The sequence below is a fragment of the Coregonus lavaretus genome (assembly GCF_964263955.1).
Source record: "Coregonus lavaretus genome assembly, chromosome: 4".
Classification (NCBI taxonomy): Eukaryota; Metazoa; Chordata; class Actinopteri; order Salmoniformes; family Salmonidae; genus Coregonus; species Coregonus lavaretus.
In genome coordinates, this window is record NC_139991.1 from 40,963,020 (window position 1) to 40,990,985 (window position 27,966).

The 27,966-nt window shown below is 44.7% G+C and overlaps 1 protein-coding gene across 1 annotated transcript; it reads right to left on the reverse strand.

Annotated features, from left to right (window-relative positions):
• Nucleotides 1-12,398: 12,398 nt before the first annotated feature.
• fgf10a (fibroblast growth factor 10a) lies at nt 12,399-27,920 on the reverse strand (the record flags this gene model as incomplete). The annotated part of the gene is made up of 3 exons (XM_084160083.1): nt 12,399-12,590; nt 13,811-13,914; nt 27,596-27,920. 3 exons carry the CDS (start codon nt 27,918-27,920, stop codon nt 12,399-12,401), a joined length of 621 nt encoding a protein of 206 aa, XP_084016209.1.
• Between the last annotated feature and the right edge of the window lie 46 nt (nt 27,921-27,966).

The following is a 27,966-nucleotide window of genomic DNA, read 5'->3' on the forward strand; positions in this document are numbered from 1 at the left end:
TTGGGGCATGGAAACATTGCTCAATTGGTTTCAAGGGACCTAACATGTGCCAGGTAAACATTCCCCACACCATTACACCACCGCCACCAGCCTGTACAAGGCAAGATGGGGCCATGGACTCATGCTGCTTACGCCAAATCCTGACACAACAGGAACCAGGGTTCGTCGGACCAAGCAAAGTTTTTCCACTACTCAATTATCCAGTGTTGGTGATCGCGGGCCCACTGGAGACGCTTCTTCTTGTTTTTAGCTGATAGGAGTGGAACCTGGTGTGGTCGTCTGCTACAATAGCCCGTCCGTGACAAGGACCGACGAGTTGTGCGTTCCGAAATGTTTGTGGCCTGCCTGTTAGCTTGCACGATTCTTGCCATTCTCATTCGACCTCTCATTAACGAGCTGTTTTCGCCCCCACAGGACTGCCGTTGACTGGATGGTTTTTGTACACCCTAGACACTGGTGTGCGTGAAAAGCCCAGGAGGCCAGCCGTTTCTGAGATTTTGGAACTGGTGCTTCTGGCACCGACGATCATACCACGCTCAAAGTCCCTTAGGTCACTTGTTTTGACCATTTTAACATTCAGTCAAACAGTAACGGAATGCCTCGATTCCCGTCTGCCTGCTTTATATAGCAAGCCACGGCCACCTGACTCACTGTCTGTTGGAGCAAACCATTTTCGTGAACGGGGTGGTTTACCTAATAAACTGGCCACTGAGTGTATTCTCCAAGGCAACAATTTAAAGCTTTTTAGAGGTTATGCATCGTGTCACTGCTTTTGGCAACAACTGCTGCATAAACATGCTTTCTCTTTGCAAATTATGTAGAACGTTTTGTAAGTCTCTTGCAATCAACAGTTTTTAAAAGCTCCAGAATTTAAACATCAAAGCTGGTCCATGTGTTTTGATTCCCTGCATGGTCTGTATTTATCTAGAGCTGCAGGACTAAACTGGGAGAAAAACTATCAGTGTAGAGGAGATTTATCACTGTGTGAAGAGTCTGGTCATTCCATTATTCTGCCGTGTCACAAACCATGTACAAACTCACACCACCGAGACACTGCTGAGACTCAAGGTCAAACGACTTGGAGGCGGATCAGTACTGACTTCTAATTAACACTGCACACACAGAGTTTTAAGACATTATTACGGCCCAAGCCAAAGCAGCCTTTCCTAAAGGGCTGCATCAGTTAGTCTTTGGCTCTTTAATCAGCCTAATTCACTGTTTTTCTAAAACATTGTTAGTAGAGAAAAGCTATTATGTGGTTTACTGACACAAGTACCAAATATATTAGTGTACATTTGATCCAATGTCATTACTAATGTATGCCATGTTCACTCTGCTGTAATTGCCTGTGATCAAGGCTAATCGTCGCTTGTGCTTGTGCTTCCAGGGGCGCAAAATCACGCCAGTGTCAGGGGTCCAAGAATAACAAATATATTTTAATTTAGACTTCAAGCACATTTCTCCTGCCTGTGGGATAGCGGACCAGGATGGCCAGAGGGAGCCAAAGCTTAGCTAAGGCCTCTGCTCCGCTGGTCACAACAGTAATTGTTACTTATTAGAAAAGCTTCAGAGCCTTGGTTGGATGAACCAAATATGGCATGTTTTCAGAAAGGCTTGACATGGATCATATATTATCTGAACCTCCAACACTTGGGAGAGTCAAAGCAATACATCAATATTAATCGTCTGTATTTGGATAACTTCATAAGCATGGAGAAAATGACCATATGGAATTTTAGAACAATGATTTATAGCTCTTCATAGACAAATATCTGCACACCTCAGTCATGGCTTGGATCAAAGGTGTGAAGAAAAAGCAAATGAACCTGAAGTGACACAGGCGCTTTCTCTTTCTCTCTCTCCCTCTCCCTCTCCCTCTCCCTCTCCCTCTCTCCCTCTCTCTCTCCCCCTCTCTCTCTCTCTCTCTCTCTCTCTCTCTCTCTCTCTCTCTCTCTCTCTCTCTCTCTCTCTCTCTCTCTCTCTCTCTCTCTCTCTCTCTCTCTCTCTCTCTCTCTCTCTCTCTCTCTCTCTCTCTCTCTCTCTCTCTCTCTCTCTCTCTCTCTCTCTCTATCCCCTCTTTCCCTCTCCCCCTCTCTCTAAAGTGATAAACACATGCTTCATCTTAGTCACGGCCAAGGCAAATGTTTGACACACCTGCTGAACCAAAATTGGAGTCCTCAGGAGATCCTGAAGGGGTCCAAGACTCAGTCTGAGCTGGCCCAGGCTTTAATATATGTAGTTAAATGCAGTAAAATGTCCTCTATTTATAGCCATCTACGCCATTTGATTCTGCTGACATCAAGCAAGGCAAGAGGCTCTTCAGAGACCCAGAGACCCCGTGCTCCTCATGGATGTTCCAGACTCACCTCTGTTCCTGGAACTCCCTGGGTTCGGACCAACGTCCCTGTGTCCGACCTCCAAAAATACACCAGAACCATGGCTCTCAGAGTTATTAAAATCTACTGCCTTGTCCACCAGAGCATCGGAAAGTGAGCTCTCCAGGATAAAATATTCCCAGCTGGTCCTGTGGTTTGGTCCTGAAGCCGCAAATTCCTCTGAGCAAACAGAGAAGCTGTGAATGTGTGAAGCCATCGGTGTGGATTTTATTTGAGGTCCACACAGGTTTGATAGAAATTATGAAGTCAAAACGTACAGTTATGAATATAACTACTGTTCCCTGAAGGAGGGAACAAGGTTTAACATAATATGGGAAGTCAACGACCAATCAAATTAATCTGAATAAAACTGAAATCACGTCCAACGGGCCAATGGATGCCGAGCCCGCCCTCGGAAGCCCCACCTTCCTGGCTATAATACCGAGGCTTGCATTCATTTCCTCAATTCAGTACCACTCTTGGTCTCAGCAAGACCAAACCCGCTGACGGCGCAGGGCGAAAATATGCTATACCTCGTTCCCTCCTTCAGAGAACAGTAATATATATTCACTCTGTATAACATACAGTGGGGAAAAAAGTATTTAGTCAGCCACCAATTGTGCAAGTTCTCCCACTTAAAAAGATGAGAGAGGCCTGTAATTTTCATCATAGGTACACGTCAACTATGACAGACAAAATGAGAAAAGAAATTCCAGAAAATCACATTGTAGGATTTTTAATGAATTTATTTGCAAATTATGGTGGAAAATAAGTATTTGGACAATAACAAAAGTTTCTCAATACTTTGTTATATACCGTTTGTTGGCAATGACACAGGTCAAACGTTTTCTGTAAGTCTTCACAAGGTTTTCACACACTGTTGCTGGTATTTTGGCCCATTCCTCCATGCAGATCTCCTCTAGAGCAGTGATGTTTTGGGGCTGTCGCTGGGCAACACGGACTTTCAACTCCCTCCAAAGATTTTCTATGGGGTTGAGATCTGGAGACTGGCTAGGCCACTCCAGGACCTTGAAATGCTTCTTACGAAGCCACTCCTTCGTTGCCCGGGCGGTGTGTTTGGGATCATTGTCATGCTGAAAGACCCAGCCACGTTTCATCTTCAATGACCTTGCTGATGGAAGGAGGTTTTCACTCAAAATCTCACGATACATGGCCCCATTCATTCTTTCCTTTACACGGATCAGTCGTCCTGGTCCCTTTGCAGAAAAACAGCCCCAAAGCATGATGTTTCCACCCCCATGCTTCACAGTAGGTATGGTGTTCTTTGGATGCAACTCAGCATTCTTTGTCCTCCAAACACGACGAGTTGAGTTTTTACCAAAAAGTTCTATTTTGGTTTCATCTGACCATATGACATTCTCCCAATCCTCTTCTGGATCATCCAAATGCACTCTAGCAAACTTCAGACGGGCCTGGACATGTACTGGCTTAAGCAGGGGGACACGTCTTGCACTGCAGGATTTGAGTCCCTGGCGGCGTAGTGTGTTACTGATGGTAGGCTTTGTTACTTTGGTCCCAGCTCTCTGCAGGTCATTCACTAGGTCCCCCCGTGTGGTTCTGGGATTTTTGCTCACCGTTCTTGTGATCATTTTGACCCCACGGGGTGAGATCTTGTGTGGAGCCCCAGATCGAGGGAGATTATCAGTGGTCTTGTATGTCTTCCATTTCCTAATAATTGCTCCCACAGTTGATTTCTTCAAACCAAGCTGCTTACCTATTGCAGATTCAGTCTTCCCAGCCTGGTGCAGGTCTACAATTTTGTTTCTGGTGTCCTTTGACAGCTCTTTGGTCTTGGCCATAGTGGAGTTTGGAGTGTGACTGTTTGAGGTTGTGGAGCGGTGTCTTTTATACTGATAACAAGTTCAAACAGGTGCCATTAATACAGGTAACGAGTGGAGGACAGAGGAGCCTCTTAAAGAATAAGTTACAGGTCTGTGAGAGCCAGAAATCTTGCTTGTTTGTAGGTGACCAAATACTTATTTTCCACCATAATTTGCAAATAAATTCATTAAAAATCCTACAATGTGATTTTCAGGATTTATTTTTCTCAATTTGTCTGTCATAGTTGACGTGTACCTATGATGAAAATTACAGGCCTCTCTCATCTTTTTAAGTGGGGGAACTTGCACAATTGGTGACTGACTAAATACTTTTTTCCCCCACTGTATGCTGAGATCATGTGACAGATCATGTGACACTTAGATTGAACACATGTGGACTTTATTTAACTAATTATGTGACTTCTGAACGTAATTGGTTGCACCAGATCTTATTTAGGGGCTTCATAGCAAAGGGGGTGAATACATATGCACGCACCACTTTTCCGTTATTTATTTTTTTGAATTTTTTGAAACAAGTTATTTTTTCTTTCCATTACATGAAATCCAAATAAAAATCAATTTAAATTACAGGTTGTAATGCAACAAAATAGGAAAAACACCAAGGGGTATGAATACTTTTGCAAAGCACTGTAAACCTTCAATGTGGAAAAAGAAAGGCCCTGCTCAAAAAGCTCTTGCAAGAACATCAAAATATCCACTAAAGAGCACTTAAAAGGAGAAACTCCTTTAATCTGACTCGTAAAGGCTGCACTCGCCGACTGTAAACCCTTAGCCGTCAAATTCAACCTCTCATGGGCCAAACCCACAGATTCCATATCTGTGGCCGTGGGTGCCAAACACTCCCATGTGCATGGGACAATAGAATCCCAATGACACGGAACCCTCCCGGGTCCCCGCCAAACAGGCGGATGATCTTCGGGAACCAGGGTTGTCTGGGCCAACGGGGAGCCACCAGAATCAACAACAGACCCTCCTGACGGACCCTCTCCACGGTGGCCTGAATCAGGTCCACCGGAGGAAATGCATAGATCAGAGTCCGATGCCACTGATATGACAAAGCAACCATTCCCAATGGAGTGCCCAGATCCTTTGATGAGAAGAACGGATGACAATGCGCGTTTTCTCGCGGTGCGTAAAGATCTTTGTCAGCCCTGCCGAACCGGTCCCATATCTGGGCAACCACCAAGGGGTGCAGTCTCCCCCCCACCTCCTGGAAAGTATTTATGAGTAACCCACACGCAGTGCTCCCCATCCCAGTAAGGATGCATCTGTCATGATCACCCGGCCCATGAGAACCCCCTGCAACAGCAGTCGCGGGTCCTTGAGCAACCGATGGCAGTGGCGAGATGTGTCCAGACATGTAGCAATCAGCCAGCGCTGAAACAGGTGCATTAACAGAAGTCCCAGAGGCACCACAGCTCTCATAGAGGCCATCAAACTCAATAACCGCAGGCACAAGCGAAAAGGCGCAGAGTGCCACAGCTGAAACAGAGCTAGACCGAGCCAGACTGCAACACTCCTCTATAAAAAAAAAGCATGATTCAGAGTCCAAAACGAGACCCAGAAAGTGAATGCGCTGAATCGGAGTCAAACAAATGTTCTTGTGATTCACTATGAACACCAAAGACTGAATATGTGAAACCAGCGTGACACTCAACTCCGCTACGACCAGCCAATCGTCCAGATAGGCCAATGTTCTGATCCCTTGGGACCGCACCGGTGCCAAAGCCGCCTCCATCATATAGAAAAGGTGTGGGGCAATAGGGAGAGCCCGAAAGGCAGTACCAGAAACTTGTAGGCCACACCCCCAAAATTGAACCTCAGAAACTTTATAGCCACATGAAAATACGCATCCTTCAGATCTATGGGCGTGAACCAATCGCTGGGACGCACCGACTGCAATAGCCGGCGAAGTGTGAGCATTTTTTACTTGCAAACCTTGAGGTGTTTGGGCCTCCAGAGGAGCGCAGCTTGTCTAAGGCACTGCATTGCAGTGCTTGAGATGTCACTACAGACCCGGGTTCGATCCCGGGCTGTGTCGCAGCCGGCCATGACCGGGAGACCCATGAGGTGGCGTACAATTGGCACAGCATCGTCCGGGTTAGGGGAGGGTTTGGCCGGCCGGCATGTCCTTGTCCCATCGCGCTCTGGTGACTCCTGTGGCGGGCCGGGCGCATGCACACTGACACGATCACCAGTTGTACGGTGTTTCCTCCGACACATTGGTGCGGCTGGCTTCCGGGTTAAGTGAGCAGTGTGTCAAGAAGCAGTGCGGCTTGGCAGGGTCGTGTTTCGGAGGATGCATGGCTCTCGAGCTTCGCCTCTCCCGAGTCCGTACGGGAGTTGCAGCGATGGGACAAGACTGTAACTACCAACTGGATATCACAAAATTGGGGAGAAAAAGGGGTAAAAAATATATATACAAATAAAACAAAACCAAAAAATACCTTGAGGTGTTTGTTTAAAAAAAGTCCAGGATGGGACGCAACGTTCCATAGCTCTTGGGATCTAAGAAGTACCAGCTGTACCAACCGCTCTGTACTTCTGACACGGGGACCACCTGAATAGCCTGCTTTTGAAGGAGAGAGGAAATTTCCTCTCTCAAGACAGACACTAAGGACCTCTGGGACCATTGACATAATGACGCCACGAAAAGGAGGACGCACAGCGAACTGCAGACAGTACCCCCTCGTCACCATCCTCTTCACCCATTGTGAAACTGCGCATGCCCGCCACTGGACGGAGCACGCTGCCAGTCTCCCATACATTAACTCCTGAAGGGGCAGAGCGCCACCCTGAGGACTGGGATAATTCTTTTTTTTGTTGTGATGCATGTTTTCATATCCACCACTCCACTCTTGACAACCGTGTGTTTGAACGTGGGGAAGGAACTATGTTTATTATGCCCAAACCTGGACGATACAGCACTCTCGATACCCCTGAACACAGAGGAACCTTGGTTAGAAACAATGTGCTTTCATGGTGCCGCCGTTCTGATATCCGGCCCACACCGGGTTCAGGTACGTTGGCAACCAGTTCCTTGCCCCCATTGACCGAGCCACTTGGGAGCACTGTTGCCACAGTAAATGCTTGGGGAGGAGGACTCCGAGAACACGCCCCCTCCCCCGGCCTCCAGCTAGGGTCGCGAGGTCTGCTCCTTCCCCTGCGCTGTGGAAGAATCTGCTTTCACCCCGCTCTCCGTCGACCCAGCACGGTGTGCCAAGACGTCTGCCGCTGCCCAGAAGCACCAAGACGGTCAAAAACAATCCTCGAAGCCGCCCCCTTGCCCGGGGCAACCCGCCTCTGGCCTGGACCCTGCATCCTGTTTTAGTTTATCCTCGAAACGGGCCTGAAAGGACTCCATAGCTAAGCCAAACAACCTTGTTGGCGAAACTGGCTCATCCAAATACATCTGCCTATCCCTCTCAGGAATCTGCGACAACGTCAACCAGAGGTGGGGCTTAGCCACCACCATCGCCCCCATACTTTTCAGCCAGATTAGTACGGTGAGACAGACGTAACACAAAATCAGCAGTAGCACAGATTTTGTCGAGAAGCTCTGAAACCGGTTTCCACGCCTCCACGGTCTTATTCAGCTCCTGCAGCAAATCAATATGATACATTTGCAGCATTGTGAGCACATTCAACTACCGGGCCGCCACGCCCTTAGCCTTTAGTACACTTGTCCAGCTGATCCGCCGAGAACCGACACTGTTTATTCGGAAGCATCGTGCTAGGATTAGCCCACTTGTTAGCCTCTGGAGCTAAGTAACTTGCCAGTTTTACATCCATTGGAGGTGTGCAAATGAGCCCAGCCTCCTCCATACCCTCTACATTCATGAACTCGCCGTAACCTTGTAGCATCAGCCTGGCTGAATGAGGGGAATCATTTAGCTCATTGGCAAAATCTTTAAACAGGGGTAAGCAATGCTTCACCTCTGCAGGGACAGAAGGTAACTCTGCTGCGATGGAGATGAATGCCAATCCACCCCCAGGTGATCTGCCACCCTACGCCACAGCTCCATCAAAAAGGTACATTAACCACCAATGGTTCACTCTCCCCGATTCCAAAGCCGGGGCTTTAGGCTGCTCCGGACTGATGTTATCCGATTCACACTCTGAAAACCCTCCGGAGCCAATCAGGGATAGTATATCATCCCCGTAATCTGGACTCTGAACACTGCCAGAGAAACCGAAATGAGCCTCACTCGGCTGGGATGACAACCCTATCAATTCCGACCGCCACTGCTGCTCTCTCCCAGCTTCAGACAACGCCATTCCCAAGGTCACTTCACCGGAAAACCCTTCGCCAGCAGCCCCAATCTTTCTCACAAAGTCAGCCTCACGCCCAGTGGATGTTGAACTCAGCCGGAGACAATGGTCACATGAACTGGTCCAAGCCAAAGCCTCCTGAGCGTGTTTCCACCCCAGGCAAACAGGACAGCACTTGTGTGTATCTTGAATTTTCATTGTGAAACCACATGCCCTAGGGCACGGTCGGAGGTTCAAACCCGGCTGGTTAGCCTTTTTGAACTTACTCTTAACACTGGCCATCTTATTCAAGCAAGGAAGCACTGGCTGCACAAGCAGAGCAGAAAGTAGTTAGATTTTAGCAAACACAAAAACAGATACCAAGACCCAAAACTCGCAACATCTAGGGGGATGAGTACTTTCTCCCCACTAACAGACACCTAAGTCGGAGACGAATCTTGTAGTCTTCGTGTGCTTGAAAAGTTTGCATATTGCGTGACACGTTCTTCCTTCAGGCGGGCTGAAGAACGAAGAATTGAGGAAATGAGTCTGAGCCCTTGTATTATAGCCAGGAAGCTGGGACTTCTGAGGGCGGTCTCGGCATCCATTGGCCCGTTAGGCGTGATTTCAGTTTTCTTCAGTTGAATATGATTGGTCGTTGACTCCCCATAGTATGTTATACCGAGTGACCGACTGAAAGGGAACAGCAACTTTATGCCCTTAAAACAACAAAACACTGATCTGTACCATTTCCTGAAGACATCAGAAAACTCATTTTTGTATTTGGTATTTTATTAGGATCCCCATTAGCTGTTGCAAAAGCAGCAGCTACTCTTCCTGGGTCCACACAAAACATGAAACATGACATAATACAGAACATTAATAGACAAGAACAGCTCAAGGACAAAACTACATACATTTAAAAATGGTACATATAGCCTACATATCAATACATACACACAAAATATCCAGGTCAAATAGGGGAGAGGCATTGTGCTGTGAGGTGTTGCTTTATCTGTTTTTTAAAACCAGGTTTGCTGTTCATTTGAGCAATATGAGATGCAATAAAGGCTTTATATAATACTGTACGCTTTCTTGAATTTGTTCTGGATTTGGGGACTGTGAAAAGACACCTGGTGGCATGTCTGGTAAGTGTGTGTGTATAAGTTGACTATGCAAACAATTTGGAATTGTCCCTCTGATTACAATGAAGAGCAAGATGTGGCACTCTGTTCTGGGCCAGCTGCAGCTTAACTAGGTCTTTCTTTGCAGCACTTGACCACATGACTGGTCAATAATCAAGATAAGACAAAACTAGAGCCTGCAGGACTTGCTTTTTGGAGTTTTACAATCTAGAATAACAACAAAATAAACACTTTGTCTGAAGAATGTTAGCCCTTGAATTTCGTAAAAGAAAAAAAGATGTTGCTAGTGTCTTGAATACATTTCAGTCTAATTGTACATGATATGTAGTTTACAGAACACCCACGTAATCATATAAACAAAGCTTGAATGTCCTGTTAAGAGGAAAGAATATTTGAAGTGTGCTCAAATGCATCATACTTAATCACGTTTTGACATAACTATTACACATTTTGGATTATTGAGTCCAACAAAAGATAGTCCCTTAATATAAACACCACATGATCAACAGAGAGATTTTGATTACATCTCACTCAGAAATAACCTCAGAGAGCAACAGATGTTGGAGTATTGATAGTGATTGATCCAATCCTGAACACACCCTTGGGTGGGGATGGTGGTGGTGGTGCGTGTACTGTGTGTGTGTGTGTGTGTGTGTGCGTGTGTGTGTGTTGTGTGAGTGTGTCCTGATGCTTGCCCTAGCTCTCTGTCTGATCCTGCTAATTGCTGGAACTGATCTGGAGGTTACGGGGAGAAAAAAATTAAACATTACGTCATGCTTAATTAGAATCAGCTCATAAACAACTTTCTAATATTTATGTTATACCATATGCCCTTGCCTTGTATCTGACACTCCCTAGGGAGGCAGAGGGAAATAACATGATTTATACATCACAGGTCAAGGTGGAACGTGCTCAGCTGCTATGCCACCTTGAGAAAGCTTTTTTTCCTAAATAAATGTCTGCCCTAAGTAGAGAGAGGCCATATTCATGGTCATACCTCCAAATTAAATGTTCCCTTTGTTGGTAAGAGATAAAAGAACAGATGTATCCTTTACAACTCAATGAAGAACTCCAAATCTGCTTAACAGTGCTGAAATGTGTGAAAACAACTGAACTACTCACAATTTAGCTCAACAACTATATTTGTGTGATGTCAATGAGATATTTGATCCTTTAAATGTGAATCTGAAGTGCTTCTAGAATGCAATGTTTTTTATGTTGCAGTAATCCTTCCCTTCTGTTTGAAATGTTACAGTTGTTTTTGGTCAAATTTTGCGAACTGCAAGATCTGTAAAGCAGACTGAAACTGTCACATTGTATTTCCTGTATGTAGTCTTCTTTGGCTGGTTATCACTTTTTGTATTTTTGTGGGCTGTAGATGTCCAACTTCCATAGCCTTACCTTATCTATATTTCCCTTTTTAAGGATTGAAGCATTTGCAAACTCCTAAGGGTCCGCTCCTTGTTTTCTCTAAAAACACTGGCTGGCATATGAATCTTGCACAGAATGTACCCCAGTTTGAGGTTTGTTTGTCTGTCTAAATTTTCCACAGTGAAACCACAAAGTCAATCCCTGAGTTATGAATGAATTTCGGAACAAGCTGTCAAATTTACTTATTGGATTTTCTGGCGTCTTGACGAGCTTCTAAACAGCTCATTCCTTCTGCTCCAACTGCTAGGAAATCTGACTTTTTTCGTCCCTGTAGCCTACCTACAGTACCCAACTAATTCATGAAAGGGTTGGTAGTTGTGAGTTGATACGTCAAAAAGCACACCACAGTCGCCATTCATTTGTTACTCTGACCACTTAATAGCTGCTGTTGATCCAGGCATGTGATTTACAACTGGTTTTGTAGCTATAGTAAATGAACAACAAAAGCTGAGTTTAGGCCTACAGTACGCAATATGTGCTGTCTAGTGCTATGGTATTGTGAAATAAATAGGTGCAAATCTACAAAGAGACAATTATACATAGTAAAGAGAAATATATTTATTTTATTCATGTTTAAACGATAGATTAGTATTTAAAAAGAAGAGCATAAATGATAAAAAAAAGGAATTGTCAATTCCATATTTTTTGTCTTTTTGGTTTCTTTAAATATTACATAAAATAAATAATTTATTTTAAAGCAGTCAGGTAAAGGAATGGAAATACCCAATACAGTGAACTTGCATGTTAATAAGGTTTATGCTATGGTGCTAGCTTGACTAAATTCTCTGCATTTGACTCACTCCATGGCCCAGCTTCTCTTTCATCACACCTAAGTCACCTAAGTGCTTCCAGTACTGTATGTGTCTGTCACAAAGCATGAGTGTCAAATTCAGTTCCTCGTATGAGTTAGTACAGCATAAATACATGTAACTGCATCCACAGATCATCACAGACAAATACACATGGTACACTCTGCCCTTTGACCCTGTCTTCAGTGACGCTGAATCAGTGTCCCTTTTTTGTCCTCTTATTCAGTATTCAGTTTTGTCTCCAACAGTTTGTCCATTGAAAATGATTTGGCACAGAAAAATGTTTCATATTTTCTCCTGTGCCGAATCATAACTTAAAAACAAATCTGTGCCATCATCAGTCAGACTCCGCGACAATGAGTTCAAACAGTTCCTTTACATAGTGCCTTCCTTTCAGAAAATATGTATAGTCTTTGCAAATCAAAAACATTGACTGCATATGACTCCATTATGTCTTTAATGGTTCCCAGTCTTTCCTCAGTGCAGTGAAACATTCCCAGGGGAAGGAACTGTCCAATGCGGTGGCTACACCACTATGGGCAGGAAGTGGGTGGCAGTGTTTTTCCTTCGTGTTTTTTTGCCCCTCATGGACTTGCCGTTGGCACTCAGCCCCACGAACATGGGCTTCTTCTTGTTCCGCCACTCTGCCGAGGCATAGGTGTTGTACCTGTTCTCCTCAATCCGCTCGGTCAACCGACAGTCAACACCAAAGTCCCTCTGGAGAACAAACAAGAAAAACAAATTGTGAGTGATTCGACAACTTTGGCAGCATAGGCAATGGAACTGGGGTCTACATTTGCATCATTTATTCAGTAAGTAGAAGTTCTCATCCAGATATCCAGGTTGGTTGGCTCCAATTAGGCAAGCTAAACAACAATATAAATGCAGTCTTGCAGAGTCATAATGACAGTGGAGTCCATCAGGCTTCTAACAGACTACTCTTGTCATTTAGTGCCCTGACTAACTAGACAAAAAAAATGGATACAGTTGTGATCCCGTAAAGAATGTTCCTTTCCCAAATGCTCTTTAGCCACAGCTGTTCAAATTGATTCCAGAAGTCAAATGAATGTTCCCAAAGCATATGAGAATATTTTGGAGACGCTGCCCAGCGTTCAATTCACGTTCGGCTACCTCTTTCTCATGGAAACTTGTGTGAAAATAATCTCCCACAAAATTGAATATATTAATGTAGAACCAGCTAATTATAATGTAATACTTGTATAATGAGGGACAGACATGCCACCAATACTTTTCTGAGTGAATGACAGTACCTTGGTGTGACAATTTCGAATACGTCATGGGAATTTTGTTCCCTAGCTAGAATGCTTTTTGTGTCTCATTTAATCTGATTTCACTACTGAGAGAGCCGTAGTAACAGCCTTTCACTGTTGTGTTTCAGATGCTGTGTGAGAGCACATGAAACAGTGCCGGTAGCCCTTGAGGGCTTTTAGTAGAATGGAGAGGCTGTTGTATTGTGTTTCTCTGGTCTGAATAGAGCAGAGCACAAGGACGGTGTGGTATATGGGAGGATATGTGTGTTTGGGAGAGAGGGGCGGCAGGGGCGTCTCGGCTTACTTTCTTCAAGACGACAACTCTTTTGGCTGGGCCGACTTGTACTAGGGGATTATTTACGGGCAGTGGAGTGGAACTGTCCTTTAAAACAACCCCAGGCTTCTCTAAGGGCCCGGGGACAGGGGAGAGAAGAGCTCTCACACAACATCAAAGGACCCAGCTCCTTAAGAGAGTATAATATGGAAGAGAGTTAATTTCAACAGTAAGGTGGCAGTGCAAAAGCACTACCTGGCAACTAACTAGTGAGTGTTCTGAACACTGAATCAGTCTAATGGGGAGTTTGTATACTCAACCAAATAATTAGCTCCAGTTTTTATAGGGATATTGTTATTCTGTGTGTGAATTTCAGTACAGGCTAAACTTACTGCGCCATAAAGCTCTCCTTTCTTGCTGATTGCCAGGTAAAAGTTACTGCTGAGCCCCTTGATGGCCACGATCCCAACATCCACTGACTTGATCTCCAGCACACCTGGAAGACACACAGACATTATAGGTTAGTTATACCAGGCCAATACACTGAAGTGATAGTCATTGAATACTTGAACTGCATTGAGAAAAAATGCTTGAAAAAGATAGCAGTGTCTGTGTTTTTGACTGCATACAGTTGTTAGGCTTCACTGTTTATTTAAGCAATAATGCATGAGGGGGTGTGGTATATGGCCAATATACCACGGCTAAGGGCTGTTCTTAGGCACGACGCAACGCGGCCCTTAGCCGTGGTATATTGTCCATATACCACAAACCCCTGAGGTGCCTTACTGCTATTATAAACTGGTTACCAACATAATTAGGGCAGTAAAACTAAATGTTTTGTCATACCCGTGGTATACTGACATACCACGGCTGTCAGCCAATCAGCATTCAGGACTCGAACCATCCAGTTTATAATTTATGTTATAGCATGCAGGCCAGTTGATTAAGTATTACAGTGAATGTAAGTGGATACAGTATGTTATAGTCCATGATGTTGTAAGTTACTATAGTCTTTTCCAGTATGTTTACTGAACATATTGAGTCATCTACATTAAAAAAAAAATATATAGAACTGCAGGCCTTGTCTACTGAGTCACACTGGGAGGTCGAGTCACACTGTTATCCCTGCCTGTTATCCCTGACCATGTTTTGAATAATCACAGTCATCTTTGCTTGATCCCCCTCAGTAAACCACTGACTGGCTGCCTGGCTGTGTGTCTCTGTGCCGGTCATGGAGAACAGACAGGCTGAGCCGCCATTTCATTCCCATGCTAACGGGCCATAAGCCCTGAGTGAGAGGCGTTGGCTGGGGCTAAGCCTTGAAAAAACAATTTCTTTGCTTTTGTTTGTTTTCGGAGTGGAGCGGCACGCTGGCGAAAACCGAAATGTCCATATCAGTTTGCAGTCTAAATGTTTCTTGAACCAATTAGTGATTTAAGATGTGGTAACCAGTCTCCTTCATCCTAAAGTCAATTATATAAACCCATAAAGCTATCATGGGTTAGGAGGGATTAGCTCAGGACCAATTCTGGCGGAAGTTGGTCTTTGTAGCAAGCAGGGAGGCATGGAGGTGGCTGGTCTGGCCCAGTGTGGAGCCTCCTAGCCTGGGTCAGAGGAGAGGAGATATTGCCTCACAAGGTGGCCTTTGACAGGCCAGAGTCAGGGTAGCTAATGGCACCTGTCTACACTGACACTGACTTACCTTCAATCTTCCCCCCAGTGACATATTTTATTCGTGCCATCCCTCTTTCTCACTCCTGGGACACACATTTGTAACATCCTGCTGTCCTGGTGTGATTTTATGGGCAGCCTGAGACAAGGGGGGACCCAGTTTTAGGAGGGCTGTTGCAGGATTCTTTGATCAGGGGTAAGTTGCTCAGGCATTTACCCTTAAGTACTTGTTCAGCTGGACATATCGCTCCTCTCCATATCTTCCTATTTGGGCTATGTGTCCTGTCCCTGTACTGGGTTACATGTTATGGTTAACGGTTTTGCGGAAGAGTATCTCACTTGGGGACTCTAGTCTACCCCTGCTATGGACTTTCCCATGTAAACCAATTTCAACTTTGAACCAATACAGTCTGCAGCTGTGGATTCTACTCAAAGGTCATGACCTCTTTCAGACTCCTCACCCCCTAATTTTTCTTCCACAGTCGAAGACTGAAATTGTACCTTGTATGTGTAACACAGGAGGAGTGTGAAAACATATAAGCATATTTCTAAAGGTGCTATTATAAAACTCATGACACCATAAAACTATGAATAGATATTCCATTGATGCAGAGTAGAAATAAAGAAATTCCAGTTCCTGCACTGAAAACGAACTCCTAGTACATTGTCAATGCCTAAGCTAAACCATTTAGTATGAATTGGCGGTGATGTTTTATCTGCACCTGTGAACCGGCAAAACAAGCAGTGTGGCCGCCACTCAACAGACGGATTAGACAGGCTTCTTTATACACAGCGGGCGTGAGAGAGCCCCTTCCGTATGGGCTCTGGTTGCACACAGCTATTGAGTGTGGTGGTAAGGCTATCCGGCCTGCTCTCTGCTCCTCTGCCTTCCCTCAGGTTCATGAACAGGGGAGGGATGAAAGGAGGAGAAGAGAAGTTGGATGACAGTCAGTGGGATTAGAGAGGAATAAACCCTGATCAAAGGGAGGGAGAGAGAGAGAGAGAATGAGAGAGAGGAAATGCCAATTGATACAGGTGTATTGAGCCTACTTTGAACAACTAAATTGTACAGAAATACAACACACTGCAAAGACATGCACGAACTTTACAAACTCACACTGACTCACAGTTAAACACGCAAACACACAAGCCCTGTCGGAAAATACCCGTCTTTGCGTTCTAAATAGTAGGCATTTTGGGTTTGTGAAATTTCTAAAATGTTGTATACTTTAAATGCCATCATCTAGGACAATTCGCTGCACACTATTGAGGGAGAGAATCGTCTTTCAAGACACGTGTGTTTGATAATAGCTGAGAATCAGCTGAGGGGAAGCTCTGTACCAAAATGAACAAAAGGCGGAAATCAACGCAATTGTGCATTAGATTACACATTCTCAGTAGGATGTAGTATGCTGATATTTGTTGCTTAATGCATTCGTTTTACTAAACAGTACGTTCTAAATTCTGTAGTATGTAGTACTATTAGTACACAGTATGTAGTTTAAGTAAGTAGTAGGAATGTCAGATTTCAGACACAGCCACACACACCTTCACCATCTGCACAAGAGTGAATGGTTCAAAACAAGTTTTAAGTTTGAGCTCCCCTGTAATATAGGTGACACTGCAGTATTTTATGTAAGCTTGCAATGTCAAAATAAGATCTATCTCTGCCGTGTTGAAAGTCAGGCACCTGTTTTCGCCGTTTGCTTTGGGCCGTTTGATGTGGTGCGTTAAAGCAAAACCCTTTTTTATGACCCCCTTGCCAGTCACCAGAACCATCACCTGTACTCTGGAGTTGAAAGGCAGGGCTGTAACAAAAGGCTTAAATTGCAACAATATTCTATCTGATGACGGCACAGAACAGACCAGAGACTGACACATATTGCTCCTGGCAGCTCGGCACAGCACAGGGCCAGACCCATTTGTCTTCAGCCCCTCCATTCACAACAGTAAAACGAGTATCCTTACTCTATCTCTCTCTTTGCTTCATTCCTCTCTCTCTTATCCCTCTCTTATCTCTAACTGCATCTACGTCTGTTTCTCTCTATCTTTCTCTTCACTCTGCCCCTTTTCCTGTCTCCTCACTCTGTTTTCTTTTTATGCTTGGGGGGTTGTTTTTTTTCTCCCTCTGGTTGGCACGTCGCCCAAAACTTTTAGTTCTATTTTGTGAGGGTGGACTTTTAAGTGCAGCGAAACAGTTTTATGACCAATATTGAAAGTGTAATAGCCAGAGTTTTCTTAACAAACAAGAAAAAAAGGTGCTGACATTCTGCAATCAACATTTTTCAGAAACTACGAAGACAAACACCTGTGTATATATCAGGACTGTGTTAGTTTTATATGGCAGATTAATAAAAACCAGCCCCAAGGTCCTGTAACAGTCAACTGCAGTCTTCATTGCTAATGAAGGGTTAGTTCCAGAGACAGTATGGACAAGACTATATGAGAGTCCAAAATCAGTTTTCCGCCTCATTTCACTGTATGAAGCTGTATTTGTGCTACCTAGAATTGAGGTCCAATGTTTGCTTGCCTCACTAAAGGAATTTACTGCTGCACACAAGAAGAGGCAGTGTGTTTATGGTGTAATGAGATACTGTATGAGTGCAGGTAAAACATTTCTGAAATATCTTTCTTTAGATAAGGTGAGTCATCTGACTTCCATCTCTTTTCAACCTCAATTGGTCGATGTGGTTTCACAGTATTTGAGTAATTTGTGTTTCTTGGGTTTCTCCTACAGTATAGTTGGCAGAGGCTAGGTCTGCTAATTACAGCGTTACTGGAGAGCAGACAGTCTTCTGGTGGCTCAGTTCAGTTGTGCTGGCTGACTGTCCATTGGGTGGTCAAGTCAACTGCCTGGTGTGACTCCCATCGGCAGCAGCCTTGGCTTCTACCCTGGGCTCTGTAGGTGGCCTCTCTCCTCCCCCCCCCGCCCCCCACAGACCCCCTATCTCCACATAGGGCCATGGTTTCTTGGCAGGGTGACAGAACTCACGTTATCGCATCTTGTCAAAATTACCTCAACGCTTTCACATTTGTAGCTTCATCCAGCCGGCTTTACTACTGAGCCTCTCCACTTCTGTACTGTATGCGCTCACATGTTCGAAAAGAGTTCAACGTTATGTATAGAATGCCACACCCTGAGATTGGCAACACACAGCCAGAACACTACTCACTCTACTACAGAACATACAATGCATGCCCTATTCTGAGAGAAAACAGACCTTTTCTCATCAACACCAAGCATCAATTTGATACTAAAGTTTAAGCAGCTTAGATGCCACAAGACCACCAATGTCGTCCCCCCAGAGTGTGTGCATAATTGTCCTGGGAAACCTAACTTGCTGCCCCTATGACAGGCATGTCTTTCCAATTAACCTAGCAGATCTAGGGGTGTAGAGGCAGCTCAGGCCCTATTAGGTGGGGGTGGGATGGGGGTAGTTGCCAGAGAGGTTGGGGTAGTGGCAGGAGGGCCTGGGGTAATGGCAGGAGGGGTTGGGGTAGTGGCAGGAGGTAAGTGGCAGGAGGGTTTGGGGTAGTGGCAGGAGGGATTGGGATTTTGGCAAAAGGGGTTGGGGTAGTGGCAGGAGGGTTGGGGGTAGGGGCAGGAGAGTCTGGGGTAGTGGCAGGAGGGGGTGGGGGTAGTGGCAGGAGGGGTGGGGGTAGGGGCAGGAGAGTCTGGGGTAGTGGCAGGAGGGGATGGGGTTTTGGCAAGAGGGGTTGGGGTTTTGGCAGGAGGGGATGGGGTAGTGCCAGGAGGGATGGGGTAGTGGCAGAATGGGCTGGGGCTGGGCCTTAGCTGGGGTAGTGGCAGGGCAGGGGAGGGGGCTGGTTTAATGGCAGTAGAGGGGCCTGGGGGACTGGGGTAGAGGCAGGGAAAGGTGAGGGGCTGGGGTAGTGGCAGGGGAGGGGCGACTGGGGTAGTGGCAGGGCAGGGGGGGCTGGGGAACTGGGTTTGACCCTGGGCTGGCTCCTGACAGCAGTGCCTCGCACCTTTGATCTGGCCTCCACAGGCCTCTGGCTCCCAGGCTCCTGAGAGATCAGTGCAGCAGGGTCTGGGCTCTCTTGAGGGGCCGGCTTCATTAGACTGCAGAACAACACAGCTCTCCCCCACCAACCCCCCTCTACACCCCTCATCTCCCCTACAAACTCCCCCCTGCCTCCTAAACATGGTCAGTGGTGACTCCAGATGAACTTAAGGTTAGGGAGGGCTGTAAAAGTGTTTCCACAGTTTATCTTAGGCCCTTTTGAAGATGATATTGCTGCTCTGCTTCCATTGTATGGCCCATGACTGGATATGAGAAGGTTAGGCACGTGTAAAGTCTACGTTTTCCACTTGAGGCACAACTTTCAAATAAAATTATGATCTATTTCCACACGAGGGAGGATGTTGGGATTTTAGAGAAAAATACTGACAATTCAAAACAATTCTATATTATATTAAAACAATGAATTCAAATGCTCTTTGCAGAAATAGACAAAATGTGTCACTTCTAAGAGAGTTAGGTTTCAGTACAAAAACTGTCCTTCTTGTTTTGTTTCCACTTTTCAACAATCCCAAGTTTGATTTGCATTACTTGAGGTTAGAGTGACTAACATCTAAGGCGAGAGATCTTCCCTCCGACAACTGGCGACAGCCTGATTGACGATCTGTCAAATTCACTATGACACAGGGGTTCATATCCGTGGAATGACTTCAGCGTTAGGGGCAGAAGGAACACTAGATCCATTGGGAAACACAAACGCCAGTGTGGCGTTGTGGGAATTGTATACTTTGTGAGTAATTGAAAGTAGGACAATATCCCACTCTAGCCGGACAAGCCGTTCAAAGGTTTGTGCAAAAGAAAACTTGAGGATGTTTTCACCATCCACTGTCATTGTAATTTACGACTACTCAATAATTTTTTGTTTATTAGTTACTTTTCACAGATATTTTACACCACGATGGGGGTTACTCATATAAGTTGGTAGTAACTCATCGGTGACTGGCTAAATCTGTATGATGGTGCTTTCAACTTATTCATGGCTGTAGCGTGACAGGAGCGTGTGATGGATGTGGTATGAATGTAGCCTATTGGTGCTAAATAGTGCAACATCCAATGAAAACATCACCTGTTCACTGTCTACATCTTCACCTAGCGACAGTTAAGTTAGCTTAGCAAAGTTAAAGAAAATTATTTTCACGAGGCTGCCAAGTTGTGTTTTAGATCCATCTCCACACAGAAGTTGTACATCTAATACTTCTTATCCATCCTGCTGTCAATATTGTTTGTTTTCTTTGCCTGAAACATGCATCCACAGCATTCTTACACGGGAGAAACACGTCAAGCTGTGTGTGATTTTAAACCTGGCAGCAAAGCATGATTAAAAGCAAATCCAGATATTCAGAAGAAAATAATCACCTGTAATGAGTATAAATGTGTTGTTTCAAATACCTGAGCTCTGTTTTCCAGCCAACAGATAGCATTAGATTTCTCTGAGATAGAACATTCACATTAGCATGGTTTGAGATCAGCTTACAATGGTGGGTAATAGTACCACTGTGTATTATGTCATGGTGGTTTTCAGCACGTTGCAAACCAAATTAAATTCATGTTGATGTTCACGGTGGTTTCAGAAAAAATGCAGTCTTCTCAGATAATGTGATTTACCTAATGCTATTGGTTCTGCAGCATGGTACCTATGCCAGTAAATGTCAAAACGTTCCATCGGGCACTGAGTGCTTACCATATGAATGTGTGTTTACGGGTTTGATCTGGCAAGGTAATTTATAACCTTTCTTGCATTTTGCATACTGTATGCATGCGTAAACATAATGTTGTGATTCCAATTGTTCTGGACATTCTATAGACTCTTTGAGGCACGGGGGGCCAATGTGAAAAATGTATGCACTCACTAACTGTAAGTCGCTCTGGATAAGAGTGTCTGCTAAATGACTAAAATGTAAATGTAATGAACCCGGGGTCACTGGGATTTAAGGTGCCATGTTTTTGAAGTCCAGATGCCTTTTTACTGCTGGGGGAAAGTACAATGCACTGCAGCACTCAAGCTCTAGGCCTAACAAACTAATCCTCTCCAGACCTATCACCACAACTTTCAACATTTCCTGCTGAAAGTGCATCAACAGCTTTTCCTCTGGTTGTTGTGTTGGATCTGTTGTCTTAGATCCCTCTAGATTTTGGGCAGGAATTGAGTATGTAACACGTACTTATTTACACTTTATTCTGTCACCATCAAACACACACACACACACACACACACGCACGCGAACGTGGCGGCACACAGGCTCTGTTCCCTCTTATAAATGTCAGAGCAGGCACCCATGTGGACGGGGCCAGTGTTGGGCCAGCGTTGGTCCAGTGTGGGAACGTGTTGCATTAGTAGCCAGTAAAGCAGTGGGGGTCGGGATATAGGATCTGTGACGGATAAGATCCAGGCTCCCCCCCCCCCCCCCCACGACCCTGCCTCTTGCGCACGCAATGGGTAATTAGCTGGCATTCCTTCCTGCTCCTTTAAAACGGGACGGGCTGTCCAGATGCGTCTCTGGTCCGAGCACTGGTCTCCCTGCTCTACCTTTGATGATTCCATTAAGACTCTCTCCTCTCTTGCTCCCTCACTTCCATCTGTCCCACCACACTCTGTGTGTGTGTGTGTGTGTGTGTGTGTGTGTGTGTGTGTGTGTGTGTGTGTGTTTGTGTGTGTGTGTGTGTGTGTGTGTGTGTGTGTGTGTGTGTGTGTGTGTGTGTGTGTGTGTGTGTACATACATCTTGAATGTGTTGTGATGTCTGTGGTTCTCAATGATTTGCGACTTTGACCTAATCTAGTGAATGTTTGTGACATTGCAGCACCTAAACACATGAGACATGCTCACATTTCCTTCCCTGGACAGCCTACCATACAACTACATTGGCCTATACCATTGATGCCTTATCAAGTTAGATTTAGCAGTGCATCTTCCAAAATAGAGAAAATGCCATGTATCTTTACCAATCCTGCGCTCTGGGCAACAACATACTATTGCAGAGCTGAAGGTATGTTCAAAAGTTGCTCTTCTGTTGAATCATTCTTACGAATTGTGAGCCTTTGACTTTCTGGTTTGGTTTAAGGAATAAATAAATTCCTGCACGTCTTTGAGGGTATTGAATCTGCACATAAGGTAAACATTGAAAACTCAAAACCAGTTCATCAAAATAAAGATTGCCAACTTAAAATTCCAGGGAATTATAATCCATTCTTCAGAGAAGAAAACATCCCAGTAAAGCATTGGCGTTTACACAGAGCTGAGAGGTTGCTGACAGACAGAATAAAGAGGTGGGTAGGTGGTTTAGTGGCAGGACAGCATGCGGTTCATGAAATCTGTATCCTATTCCAAAAATGTTCAGATGAGTCAATGATTGACACAACAGTAAATTGATGGGTGAATATCAGGAAGCGCTGAAAGAATATATGTAAATAATGATTTCTAAAGAATAGGGGAAAACTGTGATTCCAGAGAGCGATGCCTCAGTTCCCCCTTGTCCCCAGCGACTTTGGTCAGAGTCACCGCATAGAAAAATATGAAAACTGCTAGCTTTCCTTATTTGAACATACACATGCACGCACACGCGCACACACACGCACGCATGCACACGCACACACACACACACACACACACACACACACACACACACACACACACACACACACACACACACACACACACACATACACACACACACACACACACACACAAACACACACACACACACACACACACACACATTGGTGTCTGCTTTTAATTACTGCCTGTTGGATGAGGCTGCATCCTCCTCCATTGATGGAGGTATTTGGGGAATAATAATGATAATAATAATATTAATAATAATAATATTGATAATAATAATATTGATAATAATAATATATTCCATTTAGCAAATTACTACGGTATAATAATTTATCCTGAATCTTTGAAGGCCTAGATTAAAAGAATCCCTAAACATGTTGCTTCTAATGAAAAGTATAAAAGGACCGGAAGTAGCAGTAAATTAGACATATCACATCACACAGAACTGCTGGAACACACATTCTCCAAACCCCTGGTCAAACATTTGGTCATTATTTATGAATCAGAAAAGAGAAAGTCTATGAAGGGCCAAATAGATTTTTTTTTAAACACTGACACTAACCTTTTGTACATCTACACAATCCTCATAACTCACTTTTATTGCCTCTGTGGTTAAGATTTCCCACAAGAACCATAAATGGGCACTCTAACCACAGAGAGGAGGAGAACACTCAAGAGAGAGTGCCATCCATGTGGTGCAGACGGGTGCAGTTACAACATAAATTTACACATTTCACATCATGGTTTCTTGCTATCCTCTCATAAACACGTTATAAAGACACACACAACCACACTCTTGCTAAGAGAAACACAAACCAGTGTTGGAACACACAGCCTTGTGTTCCAACACCACCATGAGGCATGTAAGAGCCAATAACTATAATTATGGGCTGAGAAAAGGGGAACATTAACACATAACTATTAGGAGCAATAATATTTCTACAACTTCCACTCGCCCCTTTTGTTTGTTCATCACTAACCAATCATATTAGTCCATTGCCATAGGTAACACTAGTCTATAGCCTGTTTCTTAGCTCTTTTGCAAAGACGTGGTTCTAATGCTGAGCCATGGAACACCAGAGCCCCCTTCCCCCATTCATGGTCTGGTGGAACCATAAAAGTACTAGATTTACCTAGCCCTCCCATCCTCTATGCTATTAAGACCTCATTTGCAGCACTTAAGAGGATTCCTGTTGTCAGAACCATTTCCTTTAATAAATCTTCTCAGAAATTATGAATCCTGCTATACAACCAGCCAGGCCAGCAGAGGACAACAAACACTATTAGGTTGAATAGTTATAGGGTCACTTTGAGTCAGTCAGAAGAGCTCTGGATTCAGCCAATATGGATCTAGAGGTATCTGTATAAAATGTTGCAATATAAAATGAAACAGCACCTTGTCCAGGGTCCTTGTCTACATGAAGGAAAGGAGTGGACCATGACATGACAGATGAAGTGCTGATACTACTAATTCACTGTGCTTGCTGTACACCAGCATCTCCTCCAGGGCTCAACACATCAACGATCTCCTAATGCACTAGAACTTGACAAAAACAAATGAGTTTGGCTTTAGAACAGCCCATTTTGGCAGCGATTGCCTGTAAAGCTAATTAAGCAGCATCAGATTAGAGTGAGGGCTAAATGGGGTGAGAGGAGGATAGATGGCTACTGGCCTCACCCCTCCGTGATGGACAGTCCACAAAGTTGACAACATGATTGGAAAGAGTCTGACTCTGTGGAGCTCACGATCCAACCTGCAGTTGAACCGTAAACTGCTAAGTCCACTCAATCAAAACTGTCAGGGTCTAATGATGCTCATTAGCCGGACCCCCTCCTCCCCAGTATCCCTCAGTTTATAACTTCAGACCACAGTCCACTGTGGATGAATGAAGTTTATTAGAGAGTGCTTCTTTCGATTCCAGTTTCTTTCATTGATAAGCAAAGTGAAGGGAGAGGAATGGGAGAGGGGTCCAGATGCCAAATCAGAGAACATCACAAGAGAAAAAAAACACCAATCTCTTATAAACTGTTTCTTATTGGTCAGTGACATTCTAGATTAGAACAGAAAATAGATTGGACATGTTGAATAACTCAGTGTGAAAATAAGCCGTTTGTTTGTTTGGTTCACACATGCAGTGCTCTAATACTATAATACTCTAATACTGGAGAGTAACGTCCAGAAAAACAGTGTGACACTGTGATACTGAGCAGATGGATTCTGAAAGGGAATCACACAATATGGGCTGGATTGGGTTTCAAACAGCACATAGATAGGTCTTTTGTAGAGGGCTGAGAGAGAGAGAAAGGGGCTGTGTAATACACCGGCCAGGCTGCAGCACAGACCTGACCAACACAGCACACAAAGAGGCTCTAAGAACACAGGTTTGTACTCCAACAGTGTAGCCTACCTACCTACGTATTTCTACAATGGTTATCATATAATTCTCCAAAAAGCTATGTTATCAGACTTAATTTTATTTAATTAGAAGATCTTTCATTCATTCGCCTTCTGACTCCACCGTACGTAAACATCTAGCCTCCGTACATGGGCACATCAAAGCTGCAGAGGATAAAGAACCTAACAGGCTACAATTCTGTGGGCAGTGGAGGCCTGGCCAGGCAATGCCTACTGGTCCTACACTATGTAATTAGAGACAAATTCATCATATTCTGCCACGCATCAGTCTACAATGACATTTGAGTTTACAGACAGACACACCTTCTCAATGTCTGCCTTGCCTTACAAGATATGGCACATTTTCACGCATGCTGGAGACACTCCAAGTGAACCTATTTCAGAACAGCACAAAACTGGAGCTAAGACAGTGAAGCCGTTCCCACATCCTACAGTCTCTGTCCTGATGAAGAAGGTCTTCTAATACAAGAAAACAAATTCCATGGTGCTGCAGGCTACTACCAGACTAAGAGGAGGTGACAGGATAGATGAACATGTACTCAGTACCATCTTACTGATCATAAAGACATAGGATAATTGTTCAGCTGTCCTAGGGTTTATGACTGGACAAACTGCAGGGCAAGGACAAAAACAATCGCTCCCCCAAGCATCTCCCCCTTCACCACCAACAGATAGTAGTAATATTACCCTGCAGCTCTATCTTCCTGCTGCTCTGAGACATTTCAACTAGTCAACAAGTCTCCCTTTCTAGGAACAAACCAGGAGACCTGAAAAGAAACATACCAGTCTGAAGTCTCACCTGTAGTTTCTACAGTTTCCGAATAAATAATCCAAGAGGTGCTTATCACCTTATTTTATGCCACATCTTTGACTTTTCACCGCAAGCTGATAGGTTTCAAGTCAGACAGACAGAGAACATTACTGCAACCTGGTGGGCATTTTCCTTTTGGATTCATATCAAATGTTTTGTGTTTCTAAGTGGCGAGTGCCCAAGATGTTTTGATCCATTCAGATGGATGTATCACCCCCTGGTAGTTCTCTCACTTTACCTCCAACAGGCCCAGGTCCTATGCCTCCCCCCAGACATTCCTTCCTAGCCCTGTCTAGCTACACTTCAGATGGGACAGTATTAGGGCAGCATGGGATCTGAATTCCCCAAGAACTGCTCTGTCCATCTGGTTTCAGAATTATTACCAGGCAGGCTTGTGCCTAAGGTCCTTGTGGGAGCTAATGACAACTGCATTATATTCACATGTGGTGGGCTATTGGCGGGAACCACACACATGCATTGGACACTCACCACAAAATACTGCACACTTCTCTTTCTTTCTTTTCTTATTTTTTAACTTTCCATAAACAAGCAAGGTGCCCCTACAGCATATTGTAAAGTGCATTTCAAAAGATCTATGTATTACATTTCTGTCTAAAAGTTTTGTAGCATTAAGGGAATTTTTAGTGTAGATCAAGCCTAGGTGTTATAGTCGCGACCTGCTCTCAAGCCTTGAACTTTTGGTGGTTATTGACACGTCCACTTCTAATGGTTAAACTCTGAGAGTGCTGAACGCGAGAGGAAGCTCTGCTAATTGAAATTCCTTCAGCCATATCTTGCAGAGCCTCAGCGTCTGAGTGCACGGTCTGAGAAGAGAAGCCTCGCGCACATGGGCTCCATATGGCAAAGCCTTCTTTTATTAGGGCCAATGTGCGCACAGTGCGCTGACGGAAAAGGGCACAACAAGCTTGGAGAAAGCGTGTGGAGGCCAGGTGCTACGAGCTTTGGCAGGGGTGTCTGGGGTATCGCTCGCTGCATAGTAAACTTTACGGCACCCAGGCAGGCAAGTGTAGCGATTTGAGTAGCATAACATTGAGCTGAGAGATAAAATTCTCAGCAGGGGTGTGGATGGATACAAGCACTTCGAAACAGATATTCATGTCAGCCCATGACGGACACGGCTACGCAACTGGGAAGTGAAGATGATGAAAACCTCAAAGGACGAGAACAGTATATATGCCACTAGTAGCACTAGTTTTATTACATATAAAATTGTAATGATCAATTATAATATGTCACAAAAGAAAGCATATAGGGATGTGATCCCTAAGATATTTGCTCAGAGAGAAAAGGGTTATTCTGGCTATTTCCAATTGGTTTCAGTAGACGTGCTCTAAAGGAAAGTACACTGAGTAACTGAGGCAACAACCATGCTGCTATCCATTATCCCAGAACCTTCTGCTGCCCAGGCAGAGACACGAAACACAGGCTACACATCGATGCCCACTGTTGCACACCACAATACCAGGTACGGTTCTTATTATTTGTGGAGGCAGTGGATCCAAATCAAAGGCAGGGAACCAGAGAGCAGTGCCATAATAATGGGGGGAAACCACCGCCCCCCAAACTCTATGGGACCCACATGTGACAGGGATGAGAAAAGAAGCAAAACTCACAAAACATAAGCTGAGGGAGAGCATATTTTCTGGGGGGTTACTTACTGTAGAGATCGTCTTTGTTTTTGGTGCCATTGACTTTGCCATTTTTATCAATCCTGAGAAAGAACTTCTGATAGGAGTAGAGTTTCCTCTTGCGCACGTCTCCTTGGAGATGGTTATAGCTGCGCACATGCCGCCCCACAACAGTGTCTGAAGAGGCGTTGGCAGCCCTGGGCAAGCGCAGCACGGAGCGAGTGGCGACCCCAGGTGCATTCGGATGACACGTGGAGGGCAGTGGACAGTGCAGCAGGACGAGCAGCACCGAGAGGAGGGACAGACGAACGCAGGACCAGGCGGCGGCACCCTTAGTCACTGTCCATATGCACATTGTACTGGAGCTGGGAGGACTGGAGAAAGGCTCACAGAAAGGACCA